The sequence below is a fragment of the Sminthopsis crassicaudata genome, chromosome 5, assembly GCF_048593235.1.
Source record: "Sminthopsis crassicaudata isolate SCR6 chromosome 5, ASM4859323v1, whole genome shotgun sequence".
NCBI classification, from domain to species: domain Eukaryota; kingdom Metazoa; phylum Chordata; class Mammalia; order Dasyuromorphia; family Dasyuridae; genus Sminthopsis; species Sminthopsis crassicaudata.
The window spans coordinates 176,953,433-176,980,141 of NC_133621.1; the positions used below are offsets into that span (position 1 = coordinate 176,953,433).

General features: G+C 30.5%; 1 protein-coding gene across 16 annotated transcripts in view; it reads left to right on the plus strand.

The window, feature by feature from the left end:
* C2CD5 (C2 calcium dependent domain containing 5) overlaps positions 1–26,709 on the plus strand; it is a 125,809-nt gene that overhangs the window by 58,322 nt on the left and 40,778 nt on the right. For 9 of the 16 annotated variants that reach the window (XM_074268850.1, XM_074268849.1, XM_074268851.1 and 6 more), the window contains 6 exons: positions 14,490–14,604; positions 15,578–15,673; positions 19,269–19,460; positions 20,671–20,857; positions 22,304–22,468; positions 25,942–26,082. In XM_074268850.1, coding sequence (XP_074124951.1) covers positions 14,490–14,604; positions 15,578–15,673; positions 19,269–19,460; positions 20,671–20,857; positions 22,304–22,468; positions 25,942–26,082 — 896 coding nt within the window. Of the gene's footprint in view, positions 1–14,489; positions 14,605–15,577; positions 15,767–19,268; positions 19,461–20,670; positions 20,858–22,303; positions 22,469–25,941; positions 26,083–26,709 lie in introns of all 16 variants that reach the window. The other 7 variants (XM_074268835.1, XM_074268836.1, XM_074268839.1 and 4 more) reach the window with 2 other exon arrangements.

The window sequence follows — 26,709 nt, forward strand, 5'->3', positions numbered from 1 at the left end:
AAAATGTTTTGAAGCTCTCAGGTGAAAAGCACAATCTACATATGAGGTTTTTTCCCTCTTTTTCCCAGAGCATTAAAATCCTCTTTGCTTGATGTCTTGGTTTTGGGATTTAAGTTAGTAGTAATTTACTGTTATTTGGGTCAATTTTAATTTTTAGAGAAGCAATGTAGAAATACTTAGTAAATTATATAGATATAAATTTTTGTATTGAGCACTGGAGTTCTGAAAAAGTTTCAGAGAAGTGATATTTACTTTGGGTGTGCATGCATGAGCCAGGATTATTTAGCTTTAAAGGTTGGCAGCTGCATCTTTTTAAAGCATCAGTCTTCTCTTCCCACCTATCCCCTTCTGTCTGTTTTGTTTTTTTCCCTATCCCTTTGTTCTAGTTAAATCTTAGATTCAGAGTGTTAGAACTGGAAGAAAAATTAGAGATCATTATTTGATTTTTCTCTAAGTGGTATTAAGTATTTGTTGTTATAACATATAGAAAATACACATTAATAATTTATCTTACTAATAACTCTTAAAGAGATTGGTACGTCTATTTATATAGTAAGTTCCAAATCCATATTTTTATGTCCTTGTATATTTGGAAAAAGAATGGAAATCTTGAGTTTGGAAGATTTTATAAAACTTACTATGCAGACCATAAGCTATCACTGGTTTTATCGACATGAAAACTCTTGACTCAAATATTTTATTAAATAAATTTACCACCTAGCCAAAGAGAAGAAATAAGAATGTATTTTAAGGATAAGTAAAAGTGTAGTTGGAACCTGCTATAAGCTAAAAATATTTGTTTTAATGTATCACCATACTGTGTTTTGATTAAGTTGTGGAGTCTGGCAGAGCAATCTCTGTTTATGATTGATGCTTATGCCAAAATACTGTGTTTATAGCATCGATTCAATTCAAGAAATGTTTATTCCATGCTTATTATTTGAAAGGCACTGTTGTGTGTCCTGGGTCAAGTCTTTCTTTTTTTTTAAGAATTGTTCTCCCTATGGTTTAATACTAGTCATCCAGATAGCAAACATCCCTAAATATGATGAAGTTTCTTGTTTTAATGACCATCAAATCACTGATGGCTTTTCTTCTTCATTTGAAAATATGACTCCTGGCTTGGTTGGTTTGTTTGTTTTGAAACTAGAATACCTCTCATAGCCTCTCTGTCTTATGAGAGTGAATATATTTTTAAAATAAAACTTGCATTAGGTTTTTATTTTAAAAACCACTAAATGGAAATTAGGTATGTATCTACACACACACATACATATACATTCATTGTTCTGGTTTCTACTTAACATGATTTTTATTAAAATGTGAAATTTAAACTGTGTAAAGCATTAAAAAGGGACTCATAATCAAGGGTAGTAAATTCATTTTTAAGTATCAAAATACTTATTAAAATTCTTTCCTTTTGAAAAGGAAAATAAAATAAAAAGCCAAATAATGTATTTGATTATTTGAATTTATTAATATAAACTGATGGTAACATTAAGGGAGAAACTGATGGTAGATTGAGATGCATGGGCTTATTTTAACAAGTACTCTGTTTGCACTCTCAAATTAATTTATCAGAATTTTATAAACTACTTTTTGATTGATCTTAACCAGGGAATGTAGGACATTATTTCAGAAGCATTATTTAAGGGAAAATATTATTCTGAAGATAGCAATACAACTTTACAAAATTACAATTTTACAAGTATTTTATTATTATTCTCCCTGCTTCCTACTCCTTTTCAAACCCACAAAATATTAAAATAAAAATCATGGTTTTTAAAAAAAAGTATTAAGGAATATATAGCAAAGGGAAAAATAGAATAGTTTTGAATATTAAGATATTCCTTCTCGAAGATAGATTTTTAGATGCTATAGCATGCACCTCTTTTCCCTTTTCTATTTCAACTTATTAACTTTACTGTCTGTCTTTCCAGTTCCTGTGGAATGGTGTTGTCAATTATGTTCTTGTTTGTAGTGTTTTATTTTCTATTATTCTGCTTCTAAAACTAATCTACTAATTTGATGTTTTGAACTCAGCCTTTGTCGGGATTATGGGTAACACAAGATCTTACAAACTGCTAGACTGGAATAGTTTCAATTCAGGTATTTTATTAGTCATTCAGTACTACATATGCTGACAAAAATTATGGCAGCTCAGTGAAGTTTTTAGAAATGTTATAATTAATTAGGTATAGTGTAAATTCTATAATTTTTGCAATATAACTATATACATGTGTGTATATGTATATATAAACATATATATATATATATATACATATACACATTGTCTATAACCTTCCTCAGAAATGCAAGATAAGGATATATAAGTAAAAACCTGTTAAATCTTTCAACTGATTTTATTCTGAAAAGGCTAAGCCTTTCCTTTTATTATCTAATATCTAAATTGGATTATTTACCTATTTATTTGATTATTTAAAAAATGTTATCACTTTTCAATAGGTTAAAAAATGAGTAGATATAAAAATACATTTACTTGAAAATCAGCTCAAATTCAGTTAGTAGGATTGCTAGTTAAAGTTCAATTGATTCTTTGATATGAATTAAATAAAAAACCCAAAATGCATTTAAACTATTTGAGTTCTTAAATATGCAGTTTTCAAAATATTATTCTTAAATTATACTTAATGAAATTTGGAGTTTTTCTACATTAAATGTATGATTTTTTAAAAATATTAAAAGCTTAGACATATTAAAAACATAATTTTAGGCACATATTAAAGATATATATTTGAAATACCAATTTTTGTCATTCTAAAATAGAATATGAAATAGATTTAAAGTTTGCTTTTACTATATCAAATGTTCTTTGCAACATAAAAAATTGAGTACTATAAGAATTTTGATTGCTTTTCTAGAAGTAAACAAAAGTTTAAGAAATTAGGAACAGAAATACTTTGGGCTAAATCCTTCTATTTTCCGAAAGTGTTCTTCTCCCCCTTCCTCTCCCCCCCTCCTTCCCCAGTGAATGGAGGACCCATTTTCCTTTTGAGGAAATTTTACATAGAAAACGTATTTTAGAAGACAGTCAAAAATCTTTTTTGTAGCCTTTAGGTAAATTAATGGAAGAAAAATAACCTCAGATGATGATATTATTTAAAATAAAAATGAATTTTTTTTTGTTCTTGATATCTTATTAGCATTATTTGAATATTTGATATTTCACTAATACTTAAAATAGGACATTTATATCATCTTTTTTTCCTTAGAAGATATGGTAATAAAATTATAATATATTCTTTAATAAATTAGTACTTTACCTAAAGATCCTATCTAGTTTTTTTTAGTTTCATATGTCATAAATGTATCAGTAAAAATTCTTACATAGGATATTAGAATATGTCCCATAACTTTTTCATTATTGAAGAGTGTTTTTTTTTGTCTTAGGGGTCCAGGATTCAAATGTGAAGTAAGTAATGCATGTATGACTTGTAGGCTCACAAATTGCCTATTCATCATGCAGATTTGCCTAAATTCAGTCTAGAAGAATTGCAATCAGATATTATCTTTGCAAGCCTAGACTGGATTCATTGGCAAATCTTTAGGAAAATGGTTTCCTGTCTGAATTTTTTGCTAGCATGCTCTCACTTTGATTAGCATAAAAAATTAGCCAACTACGTAATAGTTAGATGGCATTTTTTAATTTTAAAAAATTGTTAAGGTTTCAATGGAAAGACTTATTTAAATTCATCATGAATTAAGTATTAGGATGAATTTAAAATACAAAACTGAATTTACTCAGTAATGATAAGTAGAATATGCTATTTTTAAAACATAAGAGGAAGCAGTATTATTTAGTGGAAAGAACGTTTACTAAAGTAGGAAAAAGAAAACTTGAATTCTCTTCTCTATTCTACCTTTCACTAGTCTGGGCTCTCAAGGCCTTAGTCTCTTTGAACTTCAGTTTCCTTGTCTGTAGAATGGATATAAACTCTTCCTTGTCTGTCTCATAGGCATGTTTTAAGAAGCAAAGGAAATAATCTTTGTAAAAGAGCTATGGTTACATTTGAGACAACTCTTTGTTGTTGTTGTGTGTTGTAAAACAACCTTAATTTGAATTAATTTATAGGGCCTTTGAAAACAATTATGAGATACAGGAGAGGGCACTGGATTTGAAATCATTTCCTGTATTGGAATCCAGCTTCTAATGTGTACCAGATACTATGTGACCTTGGAAAAGTCAACCACTCTCTCTGGGCCTCTGTTTCTTCTATAATACAAAGGTGTTGTTGAATCAGGCGATATCTGAGGTCCCTTTTCAACTTTAAGGGCTATGATCTTATTATGACTTAATGTAAGTTTTTAGGAAAAGGAAATATATTCAATGAATAAATTTAGAGCTTGTTGCTTTTGTAGGCTTTAGATTAAGAGCCTTAGAAAAAACAATCAAGATAAAATCATTTGAAAAAATGGGGACGTTTTTAGTAAGCAGATTCCCTTAGGGAGTGGTACTGGCTGTAAATGTGCATCACAGTGAAGCACAATTTCATTCTGTTTGCATTCATGTTCTCTGCATGTTAGAAAAAAGTATTGATCTGATAATTACATATTATTTTATTACATTATTTCCCCATTGAAATAGCACCTAATGTTCAGTATTTCTATTTTTCACTTGGAATAATTGATTTATATTAAAGATTTATATAATAAAAAATTTATATAGAATGGATGTTAAAAGTCATATACTAAGCCCCCTTCATTTATGTAAGGGAAAACTGAGGTTACTATTTGAGAGGATAACGACCTTCAAAGTGAAGTGGTTGAAGAGAAAATGTGCTGAGAAGAGAATTATAAAGGGTATAAGAAAATGATGAGAACAGTGAGTTCAGGGACTAGGGAGAAAGAGTTTGGTGGACATTAAGAATCAATAAACCATACATAATTTAAAGATCTAGAAATCTGACTAGCTCTTGTAATCTAATATTTTAGACAAGTGGAATTATTTTTTCAGCTGTGGTAGCATTTGGATAAATAGAAAGAAAGGGAAACTATTTTGTTAGTTTTAAAGGAATTGAAAGCTTCATAATTGTTATTGTAGAACTTGAGAGGACAGTGATTGGAGGAAGCAATATATGTTTTGATTTAAAAATAATGACACTTGTCTCAGTAATCAATTTGTATGAGACATATAAAAAGAACAAAACTATAGGTGATAGAACAAACAGAATATAAATTAGAGGAGTAAAAATGTTGAAAGTTTTAAAAGATGTCTTTAATTTCAACCTTTACTATAGTCTTTTGACCATAAAGCTTTCTGCTGAGTTGATAATATGCTTAGAAAATACAAAGTAATTTTTATAGTCAACCTATAAAAAACTATGCTGATCAGTCTGCTGAAGAAAATTGTATTTCAGAAGCACTTATAAATTAATTGCTTATTTTTATTATTTTTGCCATTGCTTTCTGACAGATTTTTGGAATATGTATGTCATATATTCTCACAGATAAACAGGAGTTGCTCGTGTTAGTAAACATCAGGAAAATAAATGCTAATAGATCTTAATTTCACTTAAAAGGAGTTAATTCATTGTGTTACTAAAGCTTTCCTAAATAAATCCCTTAGTAATTTAGTTTTCACATAATAAAGAATGACATATGATTGCATTTCTAACCACAGATTTTCAAAACATCAAAGTGGAAACCTTAAGGAGGAGGATCCTTAAATTTTGTTAATACTTGTAAAGAAATATGAAATATGAAATAAAGAAATCAACTTGGACATGCATCTATGTAGATGACAGTGTTTATGGAAATCAACTCCTGATTATCCTTTACTTTCTTACTAGTATAGTTTTTTTATTAGATGCAAAAGCATCTGCTTTCTTTTGTTCCTTTCCCTCATTAGCTTATAAAAACTGTAATGCAAACAGAAATTTCTTATTTTGGGGTAAAAAAACTGAAGAAAAGGAGGAATGAAACGGTCTTTTCCAAGGAGAAGAAGTGTGTGTGTGGGGGGCAAGGGGTAGTGATAGAAGGAGAGGAAATCTTTGTCTCTCAGAGATAGAGAAAAGAAACACAATATCTTCTTCCTGTCCTTCCTTCTAGATTTCTGTTCTTAAATGTTGAAAATGAAGATGTAGTGGTCCTCCTGGCAAGCAGATGATGTGACGGAGGAGTTTAACTTGCTTCTGTTTGTGGTGTTGAATCTCTTCTTTATTTTTGACCTTCTAATCTAGATGGTGAGGGGTGGGGTTAGACAAAATAAAAAAATCAAGAAAGGAAGCTAGGTGCAGAGTCTGGGTCCTGACAGAAATATATGTGCAGGTTGAGTTACAAATTTCCAGTACTTCAAGTGGAAGAAAAGGCCCAAGCATTGAAACAATTAGGACAACCAACCCAAGCGGAGGAGGATGTGCAGAGTGGGTGGAAGATTTCATTTTTGAGCCTGAAGTCTTTTCCATGTCATAGGGTCTACCAAGTTAACAAGGAGTAAAATGCAGTGGCCTTAGAATGACAGCAGTAAAGATATATATTGAAACCTGACTGTGTGGAAAGCAGATTTAGGGTTGATGTACAAAATTGAGCTAAAAAGTGACTAAAACCAGTTGGCTTCAGTTTCTTCATCTATTAAGGAGAGACAGTATTCCCGTTGCTTCCCTCATGAGGTATTTTTGGTGAGAGAGTGTTTTGTGAAATACTTTGGAAATTCCTCCTATTAGCAGCAGCATTCCTCCACTAAGTTCTGTTTATAGTGTGGAGTTGACCTGAGTTCTTGGAGTCAAGCCCTATAGAATAATAAGTCTTAACACTTTAAGTTAGAAAGGCATCACATAAAATTGGAGAAGCTTATTATTAGAGTATTGACTACAAGACAGTGTTTTTTGTCATAGCAACTAATGACTGTCTTCTAAAGAATTGAGAAGTTAAAATACATATAAGTGGAGAAAATATATAAATTAGCAGAATCCCAGGTTCTTAAGCATTGTAATAGCATTTTTATTATGTGGTGTGCAGCATTGTACTGGGTATTATTAAGGAAATGAAATAAAAAACAAAACTACATAGGGCATTTACTCTAGAAGGGATTGATTGAGAATTGATGCTTTAGTTTTGTGTTCTTTTGGAAAGCATTTGTGATTTCATGGGTCTGGGGAACACCTTGCCAGGCAGAAACTTCTGCCAATTCACTGAGTTCCTTTTCTGTAGCTTCAGTCTTAGAGAATTACCCATAGTATTGAGAGATTAATTTGTCTGTCGAGAGTCACAATCTGTATGTACTAAAAGTGTCTTCTTGGCTCCAAACCCAGGCTTCTATCTATCCACTAACCTGTGAATAATTAGTAAGTATTTAATGAATATATGTTGTAAAGCATCATGTTACGTAGTACAATGTTATAGGAATTCAGAGATGAGAAAAGCCATTGTGAACTAATAAGGAGGAGTTAGGACTGAGCTGATGCTTAAAGGAAATAATAGGATTTAGATTAGTGGCTGGAAAAAAGAGGGCAATCCAGTTTGAGACATTAAAATGAACATGAGTCAGATTTTAAAAGTGAGCATGGTTTATTTGGGAGGCAAAAAGGAGAACAAGCTTAGTGGTTCTGGAAGTTCATAGTATAAATGTTTAGGTAAAAAAAAAGCTGGTTAGGAAAGAAGGACCCAACACAAATTCCAGACAATAGACTGAAAAGTTCGATCACAAGTTGATAGATAGCTTTGCCATGGAAGTTTGGGTTTATAAAGAACAGTTATGTCTAACCTATGTGGGAATCAATATGAGGCTTTTCCCACCACTCTTATGATGAAGTCACATCATTTATTCATCAGTGTTTGTTCCTTAAACAGAAAACACACTTTGTTTAAAAAAAAAAAAGTTTTTTAAATTAAAATAAAGAATGCTAATATGCTAATTATGTCCTGTTAATCCAGTAACTAATATTTATGTATATTTCATGTATATTGGAGATAAATTGAGACCAAGCACTCCTTTGAGGTAAAATTTGATATCTTCACACATTCATCAATTATTAATATTGCCTAATAAGAACTTATTTTGTTTAAGGAGACTCCTTATACTCTTCTGTCCCTTCTTCGAGGTTATATGCCTTTTTTAGTTTTTTCCTTATTCTCAGTATAAAACTTAGAAAGTTTGCCTGCTTTGCTTTTCGTTTATTCTGAGAAGAAAATTCCAGAGTAAAATTCTGCTGACTTTTAACCAGCTCTCTGTCTTCTCCCTCACCAATTTTTTTTTTTTTTTTTTTTTTTTTGCTTGAGAGAACAAATATTTTTTGGTTATTCATCTCTATCTTAGCCAGAAGAGAGCTTACCCTTTATTCTTTTAGGCCATAGGTACAGTAACCTGGATTCTCTTTGCTCAGAATTTCTTTTCTATCTACCTTTTTTTCTTTTGCTTCCTTCCATGTTCTTTGAAGCTCAAAGTTGGTATAAAATTACATAAGTAATATTTTCTTTTTAAAATTCCAGCAGGCTATTCCTAGCTTGTTACAAGACAACTTCTCAAGAAGCCCTAAGCCATTTTTCTCTTTTTCTGCTACATTTAAAAACACATTTGAACAGAGAGACTTCATATATACCCAGCTGGTGTTTTTAGGAAGGTGCTATGGGGTAGGGGCGAATTAGAGAAAAAATAATTATGTTGGATGGTAAAGAAAGAATTGACCAACAGGAGTAGTCAGGAGATAAAGTTTTGGCTTTGTGAACCCCTCAAATTGATTCTATTTTGTTGCTAATGTAGCTTTTCATATGAAAATAAATATAGGTAGATTATAGTAGCATTGAGTATACAAGAAAGGAAATGAGGAGTATTAGATTTTTTAGTTGGGGTTTTGATTTAAATTTGTTAGAAAGTCAGCATGAGATGTTAAGCTGGTCAACCTTTTTGGCTTTCTTGACAGCCTTCTGTTATGCACAGAAGATTTAAAGTGGACAATGATGTTGACACCATGAAGAGTCACTAATGTATAGGGGACATTAAAAAAAAAAAGTCTCAATGAGAGTGATATTTAAAAAGTGTTAAGCATCTGCTATGTGCAGAGCTTTAAGTTAAGCAGTTGAATATACAAAGATCCAATAGAACATATGGATTAACTTCAAGGAGATTTTCATCTTCTAGCTATGTTATCTTAAAGCCTTAAATTTCTAAGGCTTAATTTATGGGTCAAATAGGTGGAAATGTTTTATTGAAAAGTTTTTCTGTGAGAATAAAAACATTAACTCACTTGTGGTTTTGAGAGAGCACAGAGGTAATCTGCAGTTACTTTAGCCAAGATATGTACTAGTTCAGGTTTTCTTAGGGGATAGTACAAGTTATGGTGATGATCATAAGAGTTAAAAAATGTCTTTTTTTAAATGGAGAAGACTTTAGAGTGTGAGGAGTAGAAAGTTAGAATTTTCTTTCCCCTCTTTCTAGTTGACAGTTTCAAGCGTTTTTAAGATGTCTTTTTTAAATTTTTTTTAAAATTTTTTTAAATTGAGTGTATGTGTTACCTTTTGCAGTCGACAATATTTAGTCTCAATAATGAATAAACTGAGATAGATTTTCTTGTGCTTAGGAAGAGATTTTTGAAATCTGTTCTAAAATACATATTGAAGAGAGTACCCCGGAAATCTAAAAATCAGGATTTTCAGAGTTTTGGGGTCTCCTCTTCAATATTAGTATAAATGATAGGATTTAGGGTATATCTTACGTTAATTCAATCATTATTCCTGTTTACTTATTGAAATATAATTAATTGATTTTCCAGACCAATAGAGAAAAAGTTTCAATCAATGATCTTAAATTGAAAAATATTGTCCTAGAATAGTATCAGCTCTTTCTCTTCCCCCTCCCAAATTAATTGGCAAAATCTAAAAAAAATAGCATTGAAAGATATGCCTTGAATAATAATATTACTGAATTCTAACAAGACATGTTAGCTCATTTACAAGAAAATAAACTATTCCTTGAATGTACAGATTTATTTGTCAGCTCAAATGCACTGAATTTGGTTTAATTTAATGGAGTTTTGAATGACATTTGCTAAAATTATTAATCTTAATTTGTATTATTATACAGCTATGAATATGGAATTAGGTGTTCTCAGAATTCTCTTTAGGCATACATTGGTGAAGCAATTATTCTTTCACTATATGTAATATTTAATATGGGGAAACGAGAGCATATTTATTGTTAAACAAATTTTGATTTTCCATATTTGGAAAATCATTTCCTCAAATGTGAGGAAGTGCTTGTTAAAATGATATAAATGTATTCTTTGAAAAGAATTTTTAAATGAGATAAATTTATTATTTATATGATATGAACTATTTCTTCATAAGCAATAAAAGTGATCTCTTAGAGAAATTATAAGATTATAGAGTAAGCTGTGTCCTAAGCATTTCATCCAGAGGTATTCTTGACAGTCACATATATTTTGCCATGCTATTATCCAAAAATTTTAAACTATCACATTTTAAACCATTCTGTCCTTGTGACTTTGCCCTATAACATGGCTCTTTGTTGACTGTTGGTACCTCATCCTAATGCTATATATACCTTTTCCTTTAAACTGACTTTTATGTTGAATTTACTCTTTCAGATGTAAATTTTGCCTTTTAACTAGGGAGAAAGAGGCTCCTGTTTAAAGTTTACTTTCTCCTAATATGTTATCTTATCTTGCTCTTCACCTTCTTGCTCTTTAACAAATCTGGTTGAATAGGGTAACAGGTCAGTTCTCCTTTTTGTCTCTAAATCACTTTATAAGTTTGTTTGTTTTTTTTTTGGGCAGAGTGAGTAATCCAAAATATACTTTACCTCTGTGACATTCTATTTAGTATATGTTGGATAATGACAAAGAAACAGTTCCTTACCATGTAAGGAGAGTCTTTATAGTGTCACTGCTTTATTGCTCAGCCAAGAGATAAACTTAATAGAAAATATTAATAGTTTTAAAATCATTGCTTAATATGATTCTTCCACAATGACAAGATAAAAACCCTATTATAGCTGTAGTCTAAATATTCAACTTTAGCAAAGTTGAATTCATTGCTAGCAGTTTTGTCTTATCTAATTATGTTTTATCTTATAAAGAGACGAGATAATTGAATTATAGCTTAGTTTGTCTCAACATCTAGAAAGGGATATGAAAAGAATCCATAAGGTGATTTGAAGTATATATGGAAGAAAGCCACAAAATAACATGAATAATTGGGAAGCAAAAGAAACTTTAATTATTTAAAGGTATTGGCATTTGTCCTTTTTTTTTTTTTTTTTTTTTTTTTGTTAAATTATAGATGATTGATAGGAAGATTAATGTTGAAAGAGTTTCTGTGTTATACCTTTGAAAATTCCTAGAATAATTTTTTTTTATAAGTTTGGTAGCTCCAAGTATTTGGTAGCTCTGGAGTATTATATTTTTAAAAATTTCAACTTAAACTTTTTGTTTATAAAAGTTTATGAATACATCTTCTGTGACAATAGATTTAACTCTTAGTTTTTAAGACTTGAGCATTTTCAGTTTTAGGATACCAGATCTTTCTGAACTTTATGCTTTAGTAAATCAGGCAGAACCTAATTAATATTTTTATAGTTTACTTTGGTCTAAACATAAAGTAGATTTTGAATAAAGTTAAACTTTTCTTTAATACTAAATAAATGAGTTTACTATTTTAAATGTCCATATCCCAGATATAATAGATCCAGAATTAATCTTTTCCAATTTATTGCTTAAAGTTTTAGATAATTTTTGCTAAAGAACTACTACCTATACTAGAAAAGCCTGTGATTGAGTGCTACATACCGTATGCTTGCCTTGCTTTCACCTAGAATCTAGGGCCATTACTTTCTGTAACCATTTCAGTGAGCTGCCATAGTTCTCAGTCTGTACTGTCACCTGATCCGAGCATGCGCCAAAATCTCCACTGTTTCTGGCTACTGTCTGCTAAATCTGCTTTGCAAACCCTTTGTTCTCTGAGCTTTTGCTTTAGCCACAAACAAAATTAAAGAAGCCCTTTGGAGTGTGACACATGCCATCCTGCTTCCTTAGCTCCTCTGTTATGTAAATCCTTAGCATTACTAAATTTGTAAATATTACAATGGCATCCCCATGTGGAATTGTGTGGCTCATGTGTCAAAATAAAGGCTGCTTGTTACTATATTTGTCAGAAAAATAAGAATGCTGCATTCACACTGCATTCAGTGTTTTATATTAACCACTTATGATGTCATAGTGTTTGGTTTAATTATGTGATGATTTTATGCATAAATACTAAGGTAAGTTAAGTGTGTTTATCTAGTCTGTGTTATGTGTATACATATATCAAAGTAATGACACACACTTTTAAATTTAGATTTATTTACTAGCCATTTAAAAATGTAACATTCAAGTTTATAAATTAAACTTAAAATGCAACATTCTCAGTTCACATGTTATTATTAAAAAAAATCTTGTTTGTATCTTTTTAGAAAAAGAAAATCAATTACAATGTATTGTTTTGAATAGCCTGACTTTAGGCAAATCTTTTATGTAGAAATCTATATTTGCTAAATAAATAAATTTTTCAATGATACTCTGAATTATAAAAGGTTTATCCTCCAATTTAAAAAATAAGAGCCCCATTGCATTTAAAATGATTCAGTGTTTTAAAATTTATTTACATGTAATTTTTAATGATCATATCTGGTATTTAAACAGAGTTTTGCTTTTATTATCCTTCCTGATTTTTTTCCCCTGGGATTTTAACTTAGATTAAATTAGACACCAGAATCCTATTTTCTTAGATGTTAAAACTTCATCATAGAAAAGGAGAGAGAACAAAAAATCTTAGGAGAGATAAGAGTGTGTTGATTAAATTTGCTTATACACTGCATAAATGTATATGCATATACAAATCTCATTTCTTAAGAGTTTGCAAGTCAGGCAGTAGATAACATGGGTACAGTGTTGTACCTAATTACCCCACACATTTCTTAAAAGAGAATATTGAGTTGATAGTTTCAACATTTCAGCCTCTTCTTTTTTTGTCATCTCTTTTCCTTCAGTCCTCTTTTGACCCATTTCCAACTTCTTTGGGATCCACTTTTTTTTTTTTCCTCTGAAAGAAAATTGTATAAATCTAAATATTTAATTCAAGTTTTGGCTGATATATTTTGCGATTCAGCCTTTATCTCCTGCCTCAATAGTCATACCATTCTGCTGTATAAACTAGAAAAAGTTCATTAATTTTTTTGTGTGTATGTGTGCTTTGATTTCTTTACTTTATCATAGTTAATATGCTACTTCTCCCTCTTTGTCATTGGTTATTGAAACATAATTTTAATATATTTTTTCATTTTTTGGAGGGAAAAAGTATTTTAAGAATTAGACATAAACCATTTTTCCTAAATGGAAATTTGTATATTATATGGTTTTTTTAGTTTTAGTTATGACCAAATGTTACCATTCTCTGCACACAGTAAGCACTATTAAATGTACTTTTAGATTGAGTTGATATAAAACTTTTTAACATGGAAAAATTTCAAAGAGGGATTTAGTTATCTAGACAGAGTTGATTTTTTTTTTCCCCCTATACCAAATTGTTTATACATGAGAGCAGCTATATATGGAAACAAATGTAGAATTATTTTAAACTGATTTTGTTCATAGCATTTTTTACTATAATTAAGAAGTATTTTTGGCAGCTACTGCTCATTGGTTATATCAAGTTAAATGCAGGGAGATAAAGGCTTGATAAAGATAAATGTGTGGCACTAAAGTAGACACTGAACAACTTTACTTGTCATCACTTGCAAGATGTACAGCCTTGAAATTAGGTAAAATTCTATAATTTCAATACATTTTGTGAGTGTGAACAAGAAATAAAGTTCATTGTGCTATAATTAAAATCTCCTGTTTTGCAAATTTGATTTTTTTTTTAAGTACAAATTTTTAGGTTAGAAAGTTTTATATTTTTTATCTTTCTGCTGTACGTCCTACTCCTTTTTATAAGGATGGTTTCTTTTCAGTTAACATTGGTAAATCTTTTACTAGAAAAGAAGGACTTTGTTAGATTGTTTTGTATATCATTCTTACTTCAGGTATTGAGAATCTGTTTCCTAATCCACATTCTTTACACTTATTCCCAAAATGTATTGGTTTTGCTTTAAAAGAAAAAGGTTCCAGATATGCTAATCCTGACCAGTGTGAAAGTGAGACATAAGGTATTCTCTTGGGACATAGATTCTAAATTTTGAGTTTGGAACCTGTTGTGTCTTTACTTTTAAGGTATGTAAGAAGATATATTTCTACTTGGTGACCCAATGCTAGTGAAGAATTTATAGGCCTAATTTATTTTCAGACAAGTGACAACTAAACTAACTAAGCTAATAAAACAAAGCATTGGATTTTAAATATGAAAATATTTTCTAATATATTTTGTGACACTACTCTCTATGCTTAATAGTATGCTTATTAAGTATTTCAGTTAATATGCTATTTTAAAGGTCATATACCCCCAAATTACAAGCTGATTTATTATTTGTTTTTCAGATGAACCAGAAACTCGAGATGCTTGGTGGGCAGAAATCAGACAAGAAATAAAATCTCATGCAAAAGCATTAGGCTGTCATGCTGTAGTGGGCTACAGTGAATCAACTAGTATTTGGTAAATCATAATCATAACCTGAGTTTCTAAATGTCATACTATTTCTCTTCTGTTTTCTGAATAGGTCAAAAGCTTGAGTCTCAGAGCAGTGCCAAGGCAGTTTTGAGGATGTGTAGATTTTGTATAAAGATTTTGAAGCTGACATTTGAAAACCTTTGCTTAAATAGTATTTCAGAATGCATCTATAGTATACCTTTTAGAAAAAAAAAATCTTGATTTGGAATTAGAAGACTTGGATTTGAATGCTAGCTTTGTCAATTTTTAGTAGTGTGAACTATGAAAAATCACTAGGACTTTAATTTCTTTGTATATAAAGTAAGAAAGGTGAAGTAGAAATAAACTTTCTATATCCATTGTATTCATGATCTGTCATCTTGTATTTATTTTATGTATCATTCAGATTGAGCCTAAATGCATTTTTCTTAGCAATGCTTATGTTTGTTTCCTAAATGGAATGATATGTAATTAGTAGAATATCCCTATTTTTGTAATACATTTAAAATAGTTTAATTTATATATTTTAATATAGTTCAGGTAGAGAATTTTGACATTTCTTTTATTGTTTGAGTGAAATAAAATTTAATATTGGAGGAATTTATACTAATTAAATTTTCTTGAATTATTTTAATAATTTTACTTATTTTATTACAGAATTCACAATGCAAATTATTATAGCTAATATTTAAAAATAATATATAATTTGTCCTGTCAAGTTTTAAGGAAAACTGTTTATTGTTTTATAAATTATGTTGGATAAATAATGGTTGGTAATAAAGAAAATTCTACTTGCCCTCCCCACCTGATTGGTAAAAAAAAAAAAAAAAAAATTCCTTCCTTAGATTTTAAATCATATAAGATGATAGCATTTTTCATTTATAGTACTTATTAGTGTCTTAAAAGTTGACTTGTATTTAAAATCATAATTTTTTGAGCTACTTTGTTGAAATTAATATGTAATTCTTTTCTCTTCTAGTGAAGAGGTCTGTATTTTATCAGCATCTGGCACAGCAGCTGTACTGAACCCTAGATTTCTTCAGGATGGCACGGTGGAAGGCTGTTTGGAACAAAGGTTGTCATGGCAGCCTGGCTTCTTTTCCATAGGGTCAGAGAAGGGAGAGGTTGATTTTTTTCCTCAGAGCCAGGATAGTTCCTCTCTATTAGGGTAGGTTACAGTGTTACAGTGCAGGATTCGGGACCAAGCACTTTACTGATTTTTCACTAACAACAGCAACAAAAGAAGTAATGGGATTCTGCGCAAAATTAGATATGTTTTTAAAATTTTTTTTTATTTCTAACAGCTTGAATAAGGTAACATGATTGAATACTAACCAGAGAATTTATACTTTTTTTGAACTGTTGAGGAAAAATTTTCTTTAAAAAAAAAGTTTTGATATAGTTCATTACATTGCTGCTATTCATGAAGCCATTAAATTGAAGAAAATTCTTTAATTCACCTGTTATTTATAGTACATGATATTGTATTGAAAGTAAAGCATTTTAAGTATAGTTAAAATTGAACTTGTGCTTTAAAAATTGAATTTCATTATTATCATGATAACAGAAATTTTGTTTTGTTTTGGTTGACTTAAATTATTGGCTCCTTTTAAAATAGATAGCTAGCATGTAGTGTTATTGTGCTATTTTCATTTAAATCAGAATTGCAGATTTCTGAGATGGCTGTTTGCCAGGATCACTGATGAATTGAATTAATTAGCATATGTATTTAAACATTCTGTTGTCTTTGCTTTACTATAGTAACTATAGTTTGCTAATTATATAGCAAATAGAGAAAACAAAAATTTCTTATGTAGTTAAATATCTTACCCATCAGTGCCATAGTCTGAATATAACAAGAAAAGATTTTTAAATATGTACTTGGTGACTTGTTTATTTAAAGCAACACAATAGATTAAAATTATTTCTTCCTTTTTGTTTTAATGGAATTTGACCAGGAATTTTAAAACCTTGAAAAAAAGATAATTGGGAAAATAAATGTTGATAGATTTCACAAGTACACTTGTCGGATTTTAATAATCTTGCCTTTGGCACTGATGTATACTAATGAATGAATTCATTAGCATTCCATTTTAATAAATGCAGTGTCTACATCAATACAGTAAAATTATTTTTTGGCCTATCATTCCTCTGTTAATATGTAAACAATGAATTATTTTGAATGCAACAATTGAATGAATATTATTTAAACATTAGTATTTCTGCTAAATTTTATTTACTTTTTAAAATGTGTTGATATTAGAGGAGTTTATAAATTTTTCTTTGGGGTAAAGAGTGCTTTCTGGCCATAGACGGATATTATTGTATTATGAATCATTTTGTGAGAGAAAAAGGAGGGTGAATCCCCCAAGAGGGATTGAAATTCATAGAATTTTAGTGAAGACTCCTTATTTCAGAGTTTGAACTGGTCTCCAGTTTTTGGTGAATCTGTACCAAGGGAACAGGTCCTCAGACTATTAAACCTAATAAACTTTCTTTAAAAGTGGCTTATAACCTGGAGGTTTCTTTATGATCTCTTTGTTCCAAAAAGGGATTTCTAGCCTCAACTGAGGTTTTGGAAGTGGTGCCTCAAATTATTACAGTTTATAGTTCACTTTAGATATGTTTGCTTATAAACCTGAAATAAGGCCTTTTAGCTTGTCTAAAACTTATCTAAGATCCTTTTTAAAGTTTATTTTATCCTGGAATTTTCTTTATAAATTTTAGTGATTTGGCTGTACATCAAAGTCTGTTCACTAAATTAGAAGTGCACTGTATAACAAAAATTAAGAGTTGGTTTTGTTTTGTTTTGTTCACAACACCTCATATTCTCTCAATAACTGGCTAACAGATCTCCCTCATATTGGCCATGAGCCTGAAGGAGTATAACATATGTAGGGAATATGAAAGAATTGTGTTTTTAAAATAAAAATGTTTCATATAGGTATTTTTGAAAATATGCCATTTTATCATCATGATTTTGTGGTTTTAAACATTTTTTAGCATTGTCTCATTTATTACCATATTTGTGTGGGAATATGTCCTATTTCAGTTATTGCCGCTGTGTTATTCTTCTGTTCCTAGGACTCAGATCATGAAGATTTGCTAAATTAATGGGGAGGTCTCTATCCTATTTTAAACTCCCTGTTACTCACTAATCTGATTATAAACTTCAGGGGCGGGAGAGACTGGCAAATGGGGAATAACCACAGCACTTGAGATTCTTGCTACTCTGTATAATCTGTAGAGCTACCTTCTATTCAGTAAATGAATTTTTAAAGATAATGAAGCAGTACAATGCTTCTAAAGTAAATCTATAAATGATAGTTACATTGATTAGCAAAAGGATTTTTTAATGGTGTTTTTATTGTTGTAAAAATAAGTATTGTTTGTTACTGAACACTGATGTTTTAGCAGTGTTTACATAATTTTGAGTTTCATTGAGATCCTTTCATTCTAATGTGATCTGTTTTTTTTTTTTTTTTTTTAAATAGATTTTTAGGGCTGGGTGGTTCAATAGATAGACCATCCTGTCCTGGAGTCAGGATGATCTGAGCCAAAATGTGGCCTTAGACTCTTAGTAACTGCATGACCTTGTGAAAGTCCCTTAACTCCAGTTTGCCTCAGGAAAAAAATAGTAGAAATAATAGGTTTTTTTCCCCCTTAGTTCTTTTTTTTTAAATTGTGAGCCTTAAATTATTTAGGGAAGATTTTGTTTCCAGAAATTTTTCTGCATAATAATTTATATGGTTTATACCATATATATATTTTATATATTATATAGGAAACATTTACATAGTGTTACTATGGACAATCTCCATGCTTAGTGCTTTACAATTTTTACCTCATTTGGTCCTTGTAGCAATCCTAGCAGACCGGTGCTATTATTAGCCCCATTTTATAGATAAGGAAACACAGGCAAAGAGAAGTTAACTAATTCTCCCAGGTTCAAACAGTTGGTGAGTGTCTCAGATCATATGTGAGCTCAGAGCTTCTTGACTCCATGCAGTCAGGAAGTGCTAGAGCACTCATATATTAAAGCACCAGGTTGCTCCTAGATAAATTAGCTAATAAAAAGATACTTTCTTTTTCTTGCCCCTGTGTTGGTTTTTTATTTTTTTGTTATATTCTGTAATCTGAAAAATAATTCTGTAATTCTGAAAAAACTTTGAGATGGCCCATTATACTATATACATCATGTAAGAGGTTACCAAAATATATATAATAGACGTGATATTATTTTCCAGTTATATTAACTGTTGCCCTATTACACTTGGAGAATATTTAGGTGCCTTAAATCCTGAAGAATTGTGGAAGTAGAAGAAAAGATCTTTGAGGTGATTTAATCCAGTTCCCTTCTTTTGCAAAAGAGGAAACTGAGCTCCAGAAGAATGAAATGATTTGCTTTAAAGCCAACTTAAGAATAGCAGAAAACTTCAACCTGTCTTCTGACTCTGAACCCAGAACTCTTGCCTCTCAACCATAAGGCCTCCTGGCTATTTTTAATTGATATTTGTTTTGCTTGGTTCATTTGTAACAAATACCATGAATAATGAAATAGTTTATGTACATGTATTAATATGATATATGAATATATGTGTATATACAAACATGTTTAAAGCATGATGCTTTTTTTTTTCAAGAATTCTTTTTTCTCAATGTATTTTTAGACAAGAAGAAAATTTACCTGCTGGGTGTGGATTTTGCCACATACCATATGATGAATTGAATATGCCATTCCCAGCTCATCTCACTTATTGTTATAGCTGCAGAAAGCAAAAAGTTCCTGATGTTCTTTTTACAACAATAGATCTTCCCACTGATGCAACAGTTATAGGAAAAGGTTGTCTTATTCAAGCCAGGTATGTTTATTAAAGCAAGAAAGAATTAATTAAGAAATTTATTAAGCAAAACCCATGCAAATTACATTTAATGTTAAAAATATTTGTTAATTAATATGATAATCGAACCTATAGGTGCTAATAAGATCATTGAGAAAGCATGTAAAGAGAGAATGTGTCCAAGACAGAAGCAGGGAATAATCTTACACAGAGAAGATGGTGTATAAATCACAATACAGCAAAGGAGACTAAGGATCAGGGTTCAGCCAGTTTGGAGTTCATCAGAAGTTATGTGTTGTCATGAAAACTTAGTATGGAGAGAGTATTTTAGTAAGAAGAGGGGTAGTCAGTGTCAAATAGGAATCTGAGGAAAGAAAAAAAGATTCATATTTGGCAGTTAAATTCTGTTGAAGGATTAAGTTGGAAGCCAATATTGGAAAGGATTGAACAATGAATGAGGTGAAAAAAAAAAATGGAAGCATTTAATGAATATATCATGAGGGGGGATGGTAGGACCAAATGAATGTTTTTATTTGTTTGTTTGTTTGTTTTTTAAGGGATTGGGGAGACCTGAGTAAAAAATGAATGTGGTTAAGATTACTTGCCATCTCCTATGAGAGTAAAGAAAATAATGGGAGATGATGTTGAGATGACTTGTATAGATTGGGATGGAGAAAATGCTCACTTTGAAAAGCTTCAGTGTTTTGAATGGAATATGTAATGAAATTCTAATTAGAAAGGAGTAGAAAAAGGGGAATTAGAAGATCATTCAGGAAAGAATAAAAGGATTAGAGTATAACACTGAGAGTCCAGTTGAGATTACATAATAACTTTTTTTGTAGGATTCAGTCACCTTATTGTGTATGATTTTCTCTCTTGGGATTCAGCAACAATTGACTAGGAGCAGTGGATTTGTGAGAGTAATAAGGGATAGGAATTTGGGAAGGGGTGAGCAGCAGTATGATATGGGGTATTGTGGATTCAAAGGTAGGACGGTGTGAAATTGAATTGATTAACTCTAGAGCCAAGACAAAAGTTTTTTTTCTCATTAGATTGTAAGCTTCTTATAATCAGATTTTTTTTTCTTAATTTATCTTGTATCTCAAGAACATAAAACTAGTACACATAGTAGGAACTTCGTGTTTCTTGAACTGACTAATAAAAATGAAGCATTTTTATGTTCCCTTGTTGAAGAAATTAATGTCAACTAAATAAATTCTCTTTTTGATAGGTTATGTCGCTTAAAAAAGAAAGCTCAAGCAGAAGCAAATGCTACCGCTATCAGCAATTTGTTGCCATTTATGGAATATGAAGTACATACTCAGTTAATGAATAAACTAAAACTCAAAGGAATGAATGCTTTGTTTGGACTAAGGATTCAGATTACAGTGGGTGAAAATATGTTGATGGGCTTAGCAGTAAGTTTAAATTTATTTGGATATTTTGTTACTTCTGTAGTTGTAGTAGATTCTGATACAGCTTAGTAGGTTAAGTCATTCATTTTTAGATCTATATAGTAAAATGAATTTAAATTTTAAGCTTCAGAATTAGTGTTTGCAAGTATCATAGATACCCCCTCCCCATCCCTAGTTCAGACTTCTTTTTACTTAGCCTATTGTGACCATAGCCATAGCAAAACTGTGTTTATGGCTTTTTCATGTTTAATATTTATTTAATGTTTATCATGTAGAGCAGTTAGTAATCTTGAGCAGCCATCTTATGGATATTTCTCCTTCATAAAAATTGATAAAATGCTCTGTTTTTTATAATTTTACTAGAAAGATGATTTAATAAAAGATATTTAAGGAGCATTGTCATTTCTTAGGTAAAAATGGGTGAAATGCCTGTACTTCAGGATCACCACTGTAGACAATAGTAGAGGGTTTAGTGAAGTAGGTCTAGTCTCTTAATGAAATATGGAAAATTGAAAATTTTTTTCCAGTGGCTCCTATTACAAAATGAAATGTTTTATAATGAAAATGCCAGTAAAGTTTATTGTTGGTTGGTTCAGCTTAAACAGTTAAATTTAAGAGGATATAAGCTATGTAACAGGAAAAAAAAAAACTTGATCATCTTTAGCCCAAGCACATTACCAATAGGACTATAGTTATATATCTTCTGTTCAGGTTACCAAAACTGGTTGAGTCTTACAGCAATTTTCATTTTCTTAGAAAAGTCATAAAGCAGTTCTTTAACCATATATTCTGTTAATGAGAACCAAATTTGTTTCATACAAATGTTCAAAGTTCAGTATATCAAATCATTTAGAAATATTGGTAGGTAATATACATAATCCTGAATAATAAGATTTTGCCTTGCTGTGTGTAAAGCAATTTTGTCCTGTTTTAATAGTGTTCTAGATATTTAGAATAATCAATGAAGGCTAATTAAGTTTAGCTTAAAAGGATTAAATAACTAGAAATATTTGGAGGGGAAAAAAAGGATTTTGCTTTATCCTTCAAAGGCAATGTGTAATTCCGTTTTCTGCTGTTTTCCTGATATCTTTATTTTGCCATTTACCATCACATTGATATTTAAATAATTTATTTTGTATTATTCTCTAATTGTTTTATATGTGAATAAATCTTATCATAAATAACTACATTGTTTAGTCTTTGAGAAAACTATGTCAGGAATACAGAAGTATTATAAATGCTTTTCTTTTTTTTTATTCTTCCTTGTAACTAAGCATTGTGTTAACCTGATGTAGACTTAATTTTTTTAATTTAAATTTTAAAATACTATTTTGTGTAAATTAATTGACCTCTTCTTTCCTAGGATGTATCTAAGAGCCAAAAAATTTGTTTTTTCTTTGCTATTGTTAAAGGAAGAATCTGATTGTATTTGCCCAATTTTTTCCCAAGTCTGCAACAGGTGTGTATTTAACAGCTTTACCAACCCCTGGTGGTATTCAGATCGCTGGGAAGACACCAAATGATGGCTCATATGAACAACATATATCTCATATGCAAAAAAAGATAAATGATACAATAGCTAAGAACAAAGAATTATATGAAATCAATCCTCCTGTAAGTAAAATCTATAATGAGAATATTTTGGCTTTTTATTTTTATGTATGTTTCTGCATTATTTTACTTTAGATATATAAGTATGTATATATATATTACAAAGATCATAACCCTATCACTTGATGTCTGAAAATTTATTTCTTTAGTTAATATACTAATATTTTGGAGGAAGAAAAAATACTTGGATTCCATTTCTTTCATTATCTTATCTTGATATCTACCCATTTCATAATAGCATTTCTCACTGAGTTTGCAAAAGATAGATGTGGCCACAATTCTGGCTCCATTGTAATCCTGTATTTGTTTAATAAAAGAGATTGTAGTAGGCATAAGAAGCCACATTGTGCATATGCACAATAGACAAACACATCACACACACATATTTTAATTTTTTTGGATACATTTTAAGTTTTCCCTTTCTCCTCCCTACTCTACACTAGAGAAGGCCACCATTTAGTGTACCCAGGTGTGTATATTCAGACATGCATGTAAACATATGTTCATGCATGTGTATAACACCATACTATGCATACTTCTATTTATCACTTTTCTTTCTGTGGAGGTGGATAGGATCTTTCTTTACAGGTCTTTTATAATATGTATAATACTTGGAGAAGATTTTCTTCAAACATTGCTATTACTATGTACAATGTTCTCTTGGTTCTGCTCATTTCACTCATTGTTATTTCATGCAAGTCTTTGCATAGTTTTTCTAAAATCAGCCTGCACATGCTTTTCTATAGCACAGTGGTATTCCATCACAATCATTTCCCACAACTTGTTTAGCTACTCCCCAATTAATGGTCATCCCCTCAATTTATAGTTTTTTGCCACCACATTTTGTGTTTTTAATCTTTGGAGAACCAATTTTTATCTGATTTTAACTAAATTCACTCTAACTAAACATATCTTTTTGTAGAATATATCTTTGTATTCAAATAATCTAGTGATTTGGGCATTGGTATTTGACAATTTTTTTCTGGAACAGTTCTAATCTGAAAGTAGTGTAGACACATTAGTATTGTAAGTTTATTAAACTTTACAGACGTTTTTGAAGATCACGAAATAGAGGCCCTGTAAATTAAATATCAATATTGACATATATACAATAATACTTTGCCCTTTGGATAAATGAAACTATTTACCATCTAGTTTTCTTCCATTCTGTTATATTAACTGAATGTTTATAAGATGTTATTAGTATGCAAGCCAAATTTTTAAAAGTTTTGTAAGGTGTATCTAGGTAGTTCAGTCTTTTCTACCAAGTGACAACTCACACAATTACTTTGGGCCCCATTTTATATATCTGTAAAATGTTACACTAGATTGTGTGGCTTTTACGGACCCTTCTATTTCCAACATTTATATTCTGGAATTCACAATACATGCAAGCACATTGGGTAATGGAGTTAGAAAATTAATAAATTAAAATTCTATTTACTATTTTATCTATCCCACTGATTTATTTGCCTCAGATATTAGTACCTGTTATTGAATGAGTTTTTTAATTAGCAGAAATACATTTTATTTGTTTTGCATTTTAGAAAAGGGACCTTGAAAGTAGGTAGGACGATGGTAAAATAAATTTGTGCTTTTTATCACTGTAGTATATTTAGAATAGTGTTGTTGTTATTGTTGTTTTTATCAATTTCAAGCTGATACCCAGAACAACTGTGTGAATTATATAAAATAGGGCCAAAAGGATCTCAGCAGGTGAAAGTGTTGAGCAACTTCTAAGATAAAATTTAATAGGAATAAATATAAGGTCTCAGACTTTGTTTAAAAAAAATCAACTTCCTTAGTATAAGATGGGGGTTAAAGATGGTAGAGAGGAGAAGAGAGTAGTATAGCTAGATTATATCTAGGTTCTTTCAAAAAAGAAATGGATTTTTAAGAGGCTTGCAGTCTTAATATAAAACAGTATTATGATATTGTAGCCTCAGAAGCTAACATGATCTTAGATTGTAAAATAACAATAACCATAATAATAATATCTTGCACAAAATATTTTACATATATTCTGTCATTTAATCCTTCATGAAACTTTATTTTCTAGCATTAGGGCAATAATAGTGCCATTTTATTCTTGGAATATATCTGTGAGTTACAGGTGTCACATTAATGAGCTGTGTCAAGAGGAGAACATTTAATACTGTGCCATATGAGGACGAGTTCAGGGAATTGGGCTGGTTTGCCTGGAAAAGAAAAGTTTTTTTTCCCCCCCTGAGGCAGTTGGGCTTATGTGACTTGCCCAGGGTCACATAGGTAGGAGGTGTTAAGTGTCTGAGGTCAGATTTGAACTCAGGTCCTCCTGACTTCAGGGCTGATGTTCTATCCATTGCATCACCTAGCTGCCCCCAAAAAGAGAAGTTTTGAAGAGACATGGTTATGTTCAAATGTTTAAGACTGTTATATGGAAGGAAGATTAGATTTGTTTTGCTTGTTTACCTTCTAGGCAGAGCTCTTTTTAATTTGCAGAGAATCAAATTTAGGCTGGATTTGTGAAAAATAATTTAATGTAGTTAGAGCTATTTAAAAGTAGAAAGGACTATCTCAGGAGATAGTGGTGGCTTCCTTGTTTATGAATCAGAATTCTTCAATCAATAACTAGATGACACCTTTGAGATATACTGTAGAAATTCTTATTCAGGTACAGATTAGATTAGATACCCCCTTCTCTATCGTGGGCTTCCTTCCAATTTTGAGGTGGTTGATTCTGTGGGTATTATTGTGTAAAATAAATATGCTTTGTTGTTTTGGACTTAGCATAGCCTTTGTTCAAAATGAATTTTCTCCTAGACAATGATCTCCAGATAGTGTTGATATTGATTTTATTTTTAAATCCAAAAAGATTTCTATGATAGAAATTCAATACATGATGTTTACATATATAATTTTTCCACACACAGAGCATTAAGTAGTATTACTTCAAGTTTCATTGAGAAAGATATTAGTAGGAATAAAATTTTGGAGATCATGTGTCCAAAAAAAGCAACTATTTAATTTATTTTTAAACTAATTTTTTAAAATTAGCCAATGTATATTTTTTTTCTCCCTCCCGCCATTTATTCCAAAAAGAAAAGAAGAAAAATAAAACCCTAAAAGGATTAAAAACAAATATGCATGGTCAAGAAAAATTCCCATATTTGCCATAAATATGTCTTATAGTTTATCCTATGTTCATCACCTTTGTCTGAAGATGTTGTGCTTCATCACTGATCCTGCAGAATAGTGTTTGGTTATTGTGGTGGATCTGAGTCAGCTTGGCATAGTTAATTATTGTGTGATTTGTTATTTAAATTTTAAACCAGCAGAGAGCATTTATTAGGCTCCTACTTTGAATATATTACACATGAAGAATGAAGAAAATTATCAAAGGAAGATTTTTGTGATTGGAATATTTATATATAATTTCTATATTTTTTCTATTATTGAAAATGGAAATTATATGTGATATATATTCTTTATTTCAGGAAATACCTGAAGAGATAATAGGATCTCCCATTCCAGAGCCACGACAGCGTTCAAGACTATTACGATCTCAGTCTGAAAGTTCTGATGAAGTTATAGAACTGGATCTTTCACATGGGAAAAAAGATGCCTTTGTATTAGAGGTATTCCTGCTATGTTATGTTTGTTTTTAAATATTTGGAACAAAGAAGTTCAAGTTATTTTAGTTATTTTCTAAATTGAACTTTAACACTCTATAAAGTACTAAAATAGGATTAGTTATACGTTAGCAATACTAGAAAGAAGTTATTAAAATCATTAAATGGGCCTATTTATGATACAACTGCAAAACAATTGACTATATAATTGGTGCTATAAAAACAGATACTTCATTTAATAATAACTGGAAATATCTTTGTTAAGGCTTATTTTTGTAAAGCTTAAAATAGGAAGTCAGAATAGAAACCTAAACCTAATTACTACAAAATTATATTATAAAGTTCAGTATCATTGAATCACAAAACCTGGAGGTATCAAGTACTTTTGAGGTCATACAATGCAATTCATTTATGAACAGGACTCCTCTCTGTAAAGTCACTAACAAAAGGTTTAGCAGGTGCATGAAAACTTTCAGGGGAGATGCAATGGACTTTACTCTTTCTCCAGGATGTTCATTGTACCTTGAGGCTGATAAAATTATTAGGAAGTTTTTCCTCACATCTGCCTTTCCAGGTTCTCTCCCTATCCGAATCCCCCCATCCTCTGCAGCCTTTTTCCAGGGAAGCAACTCC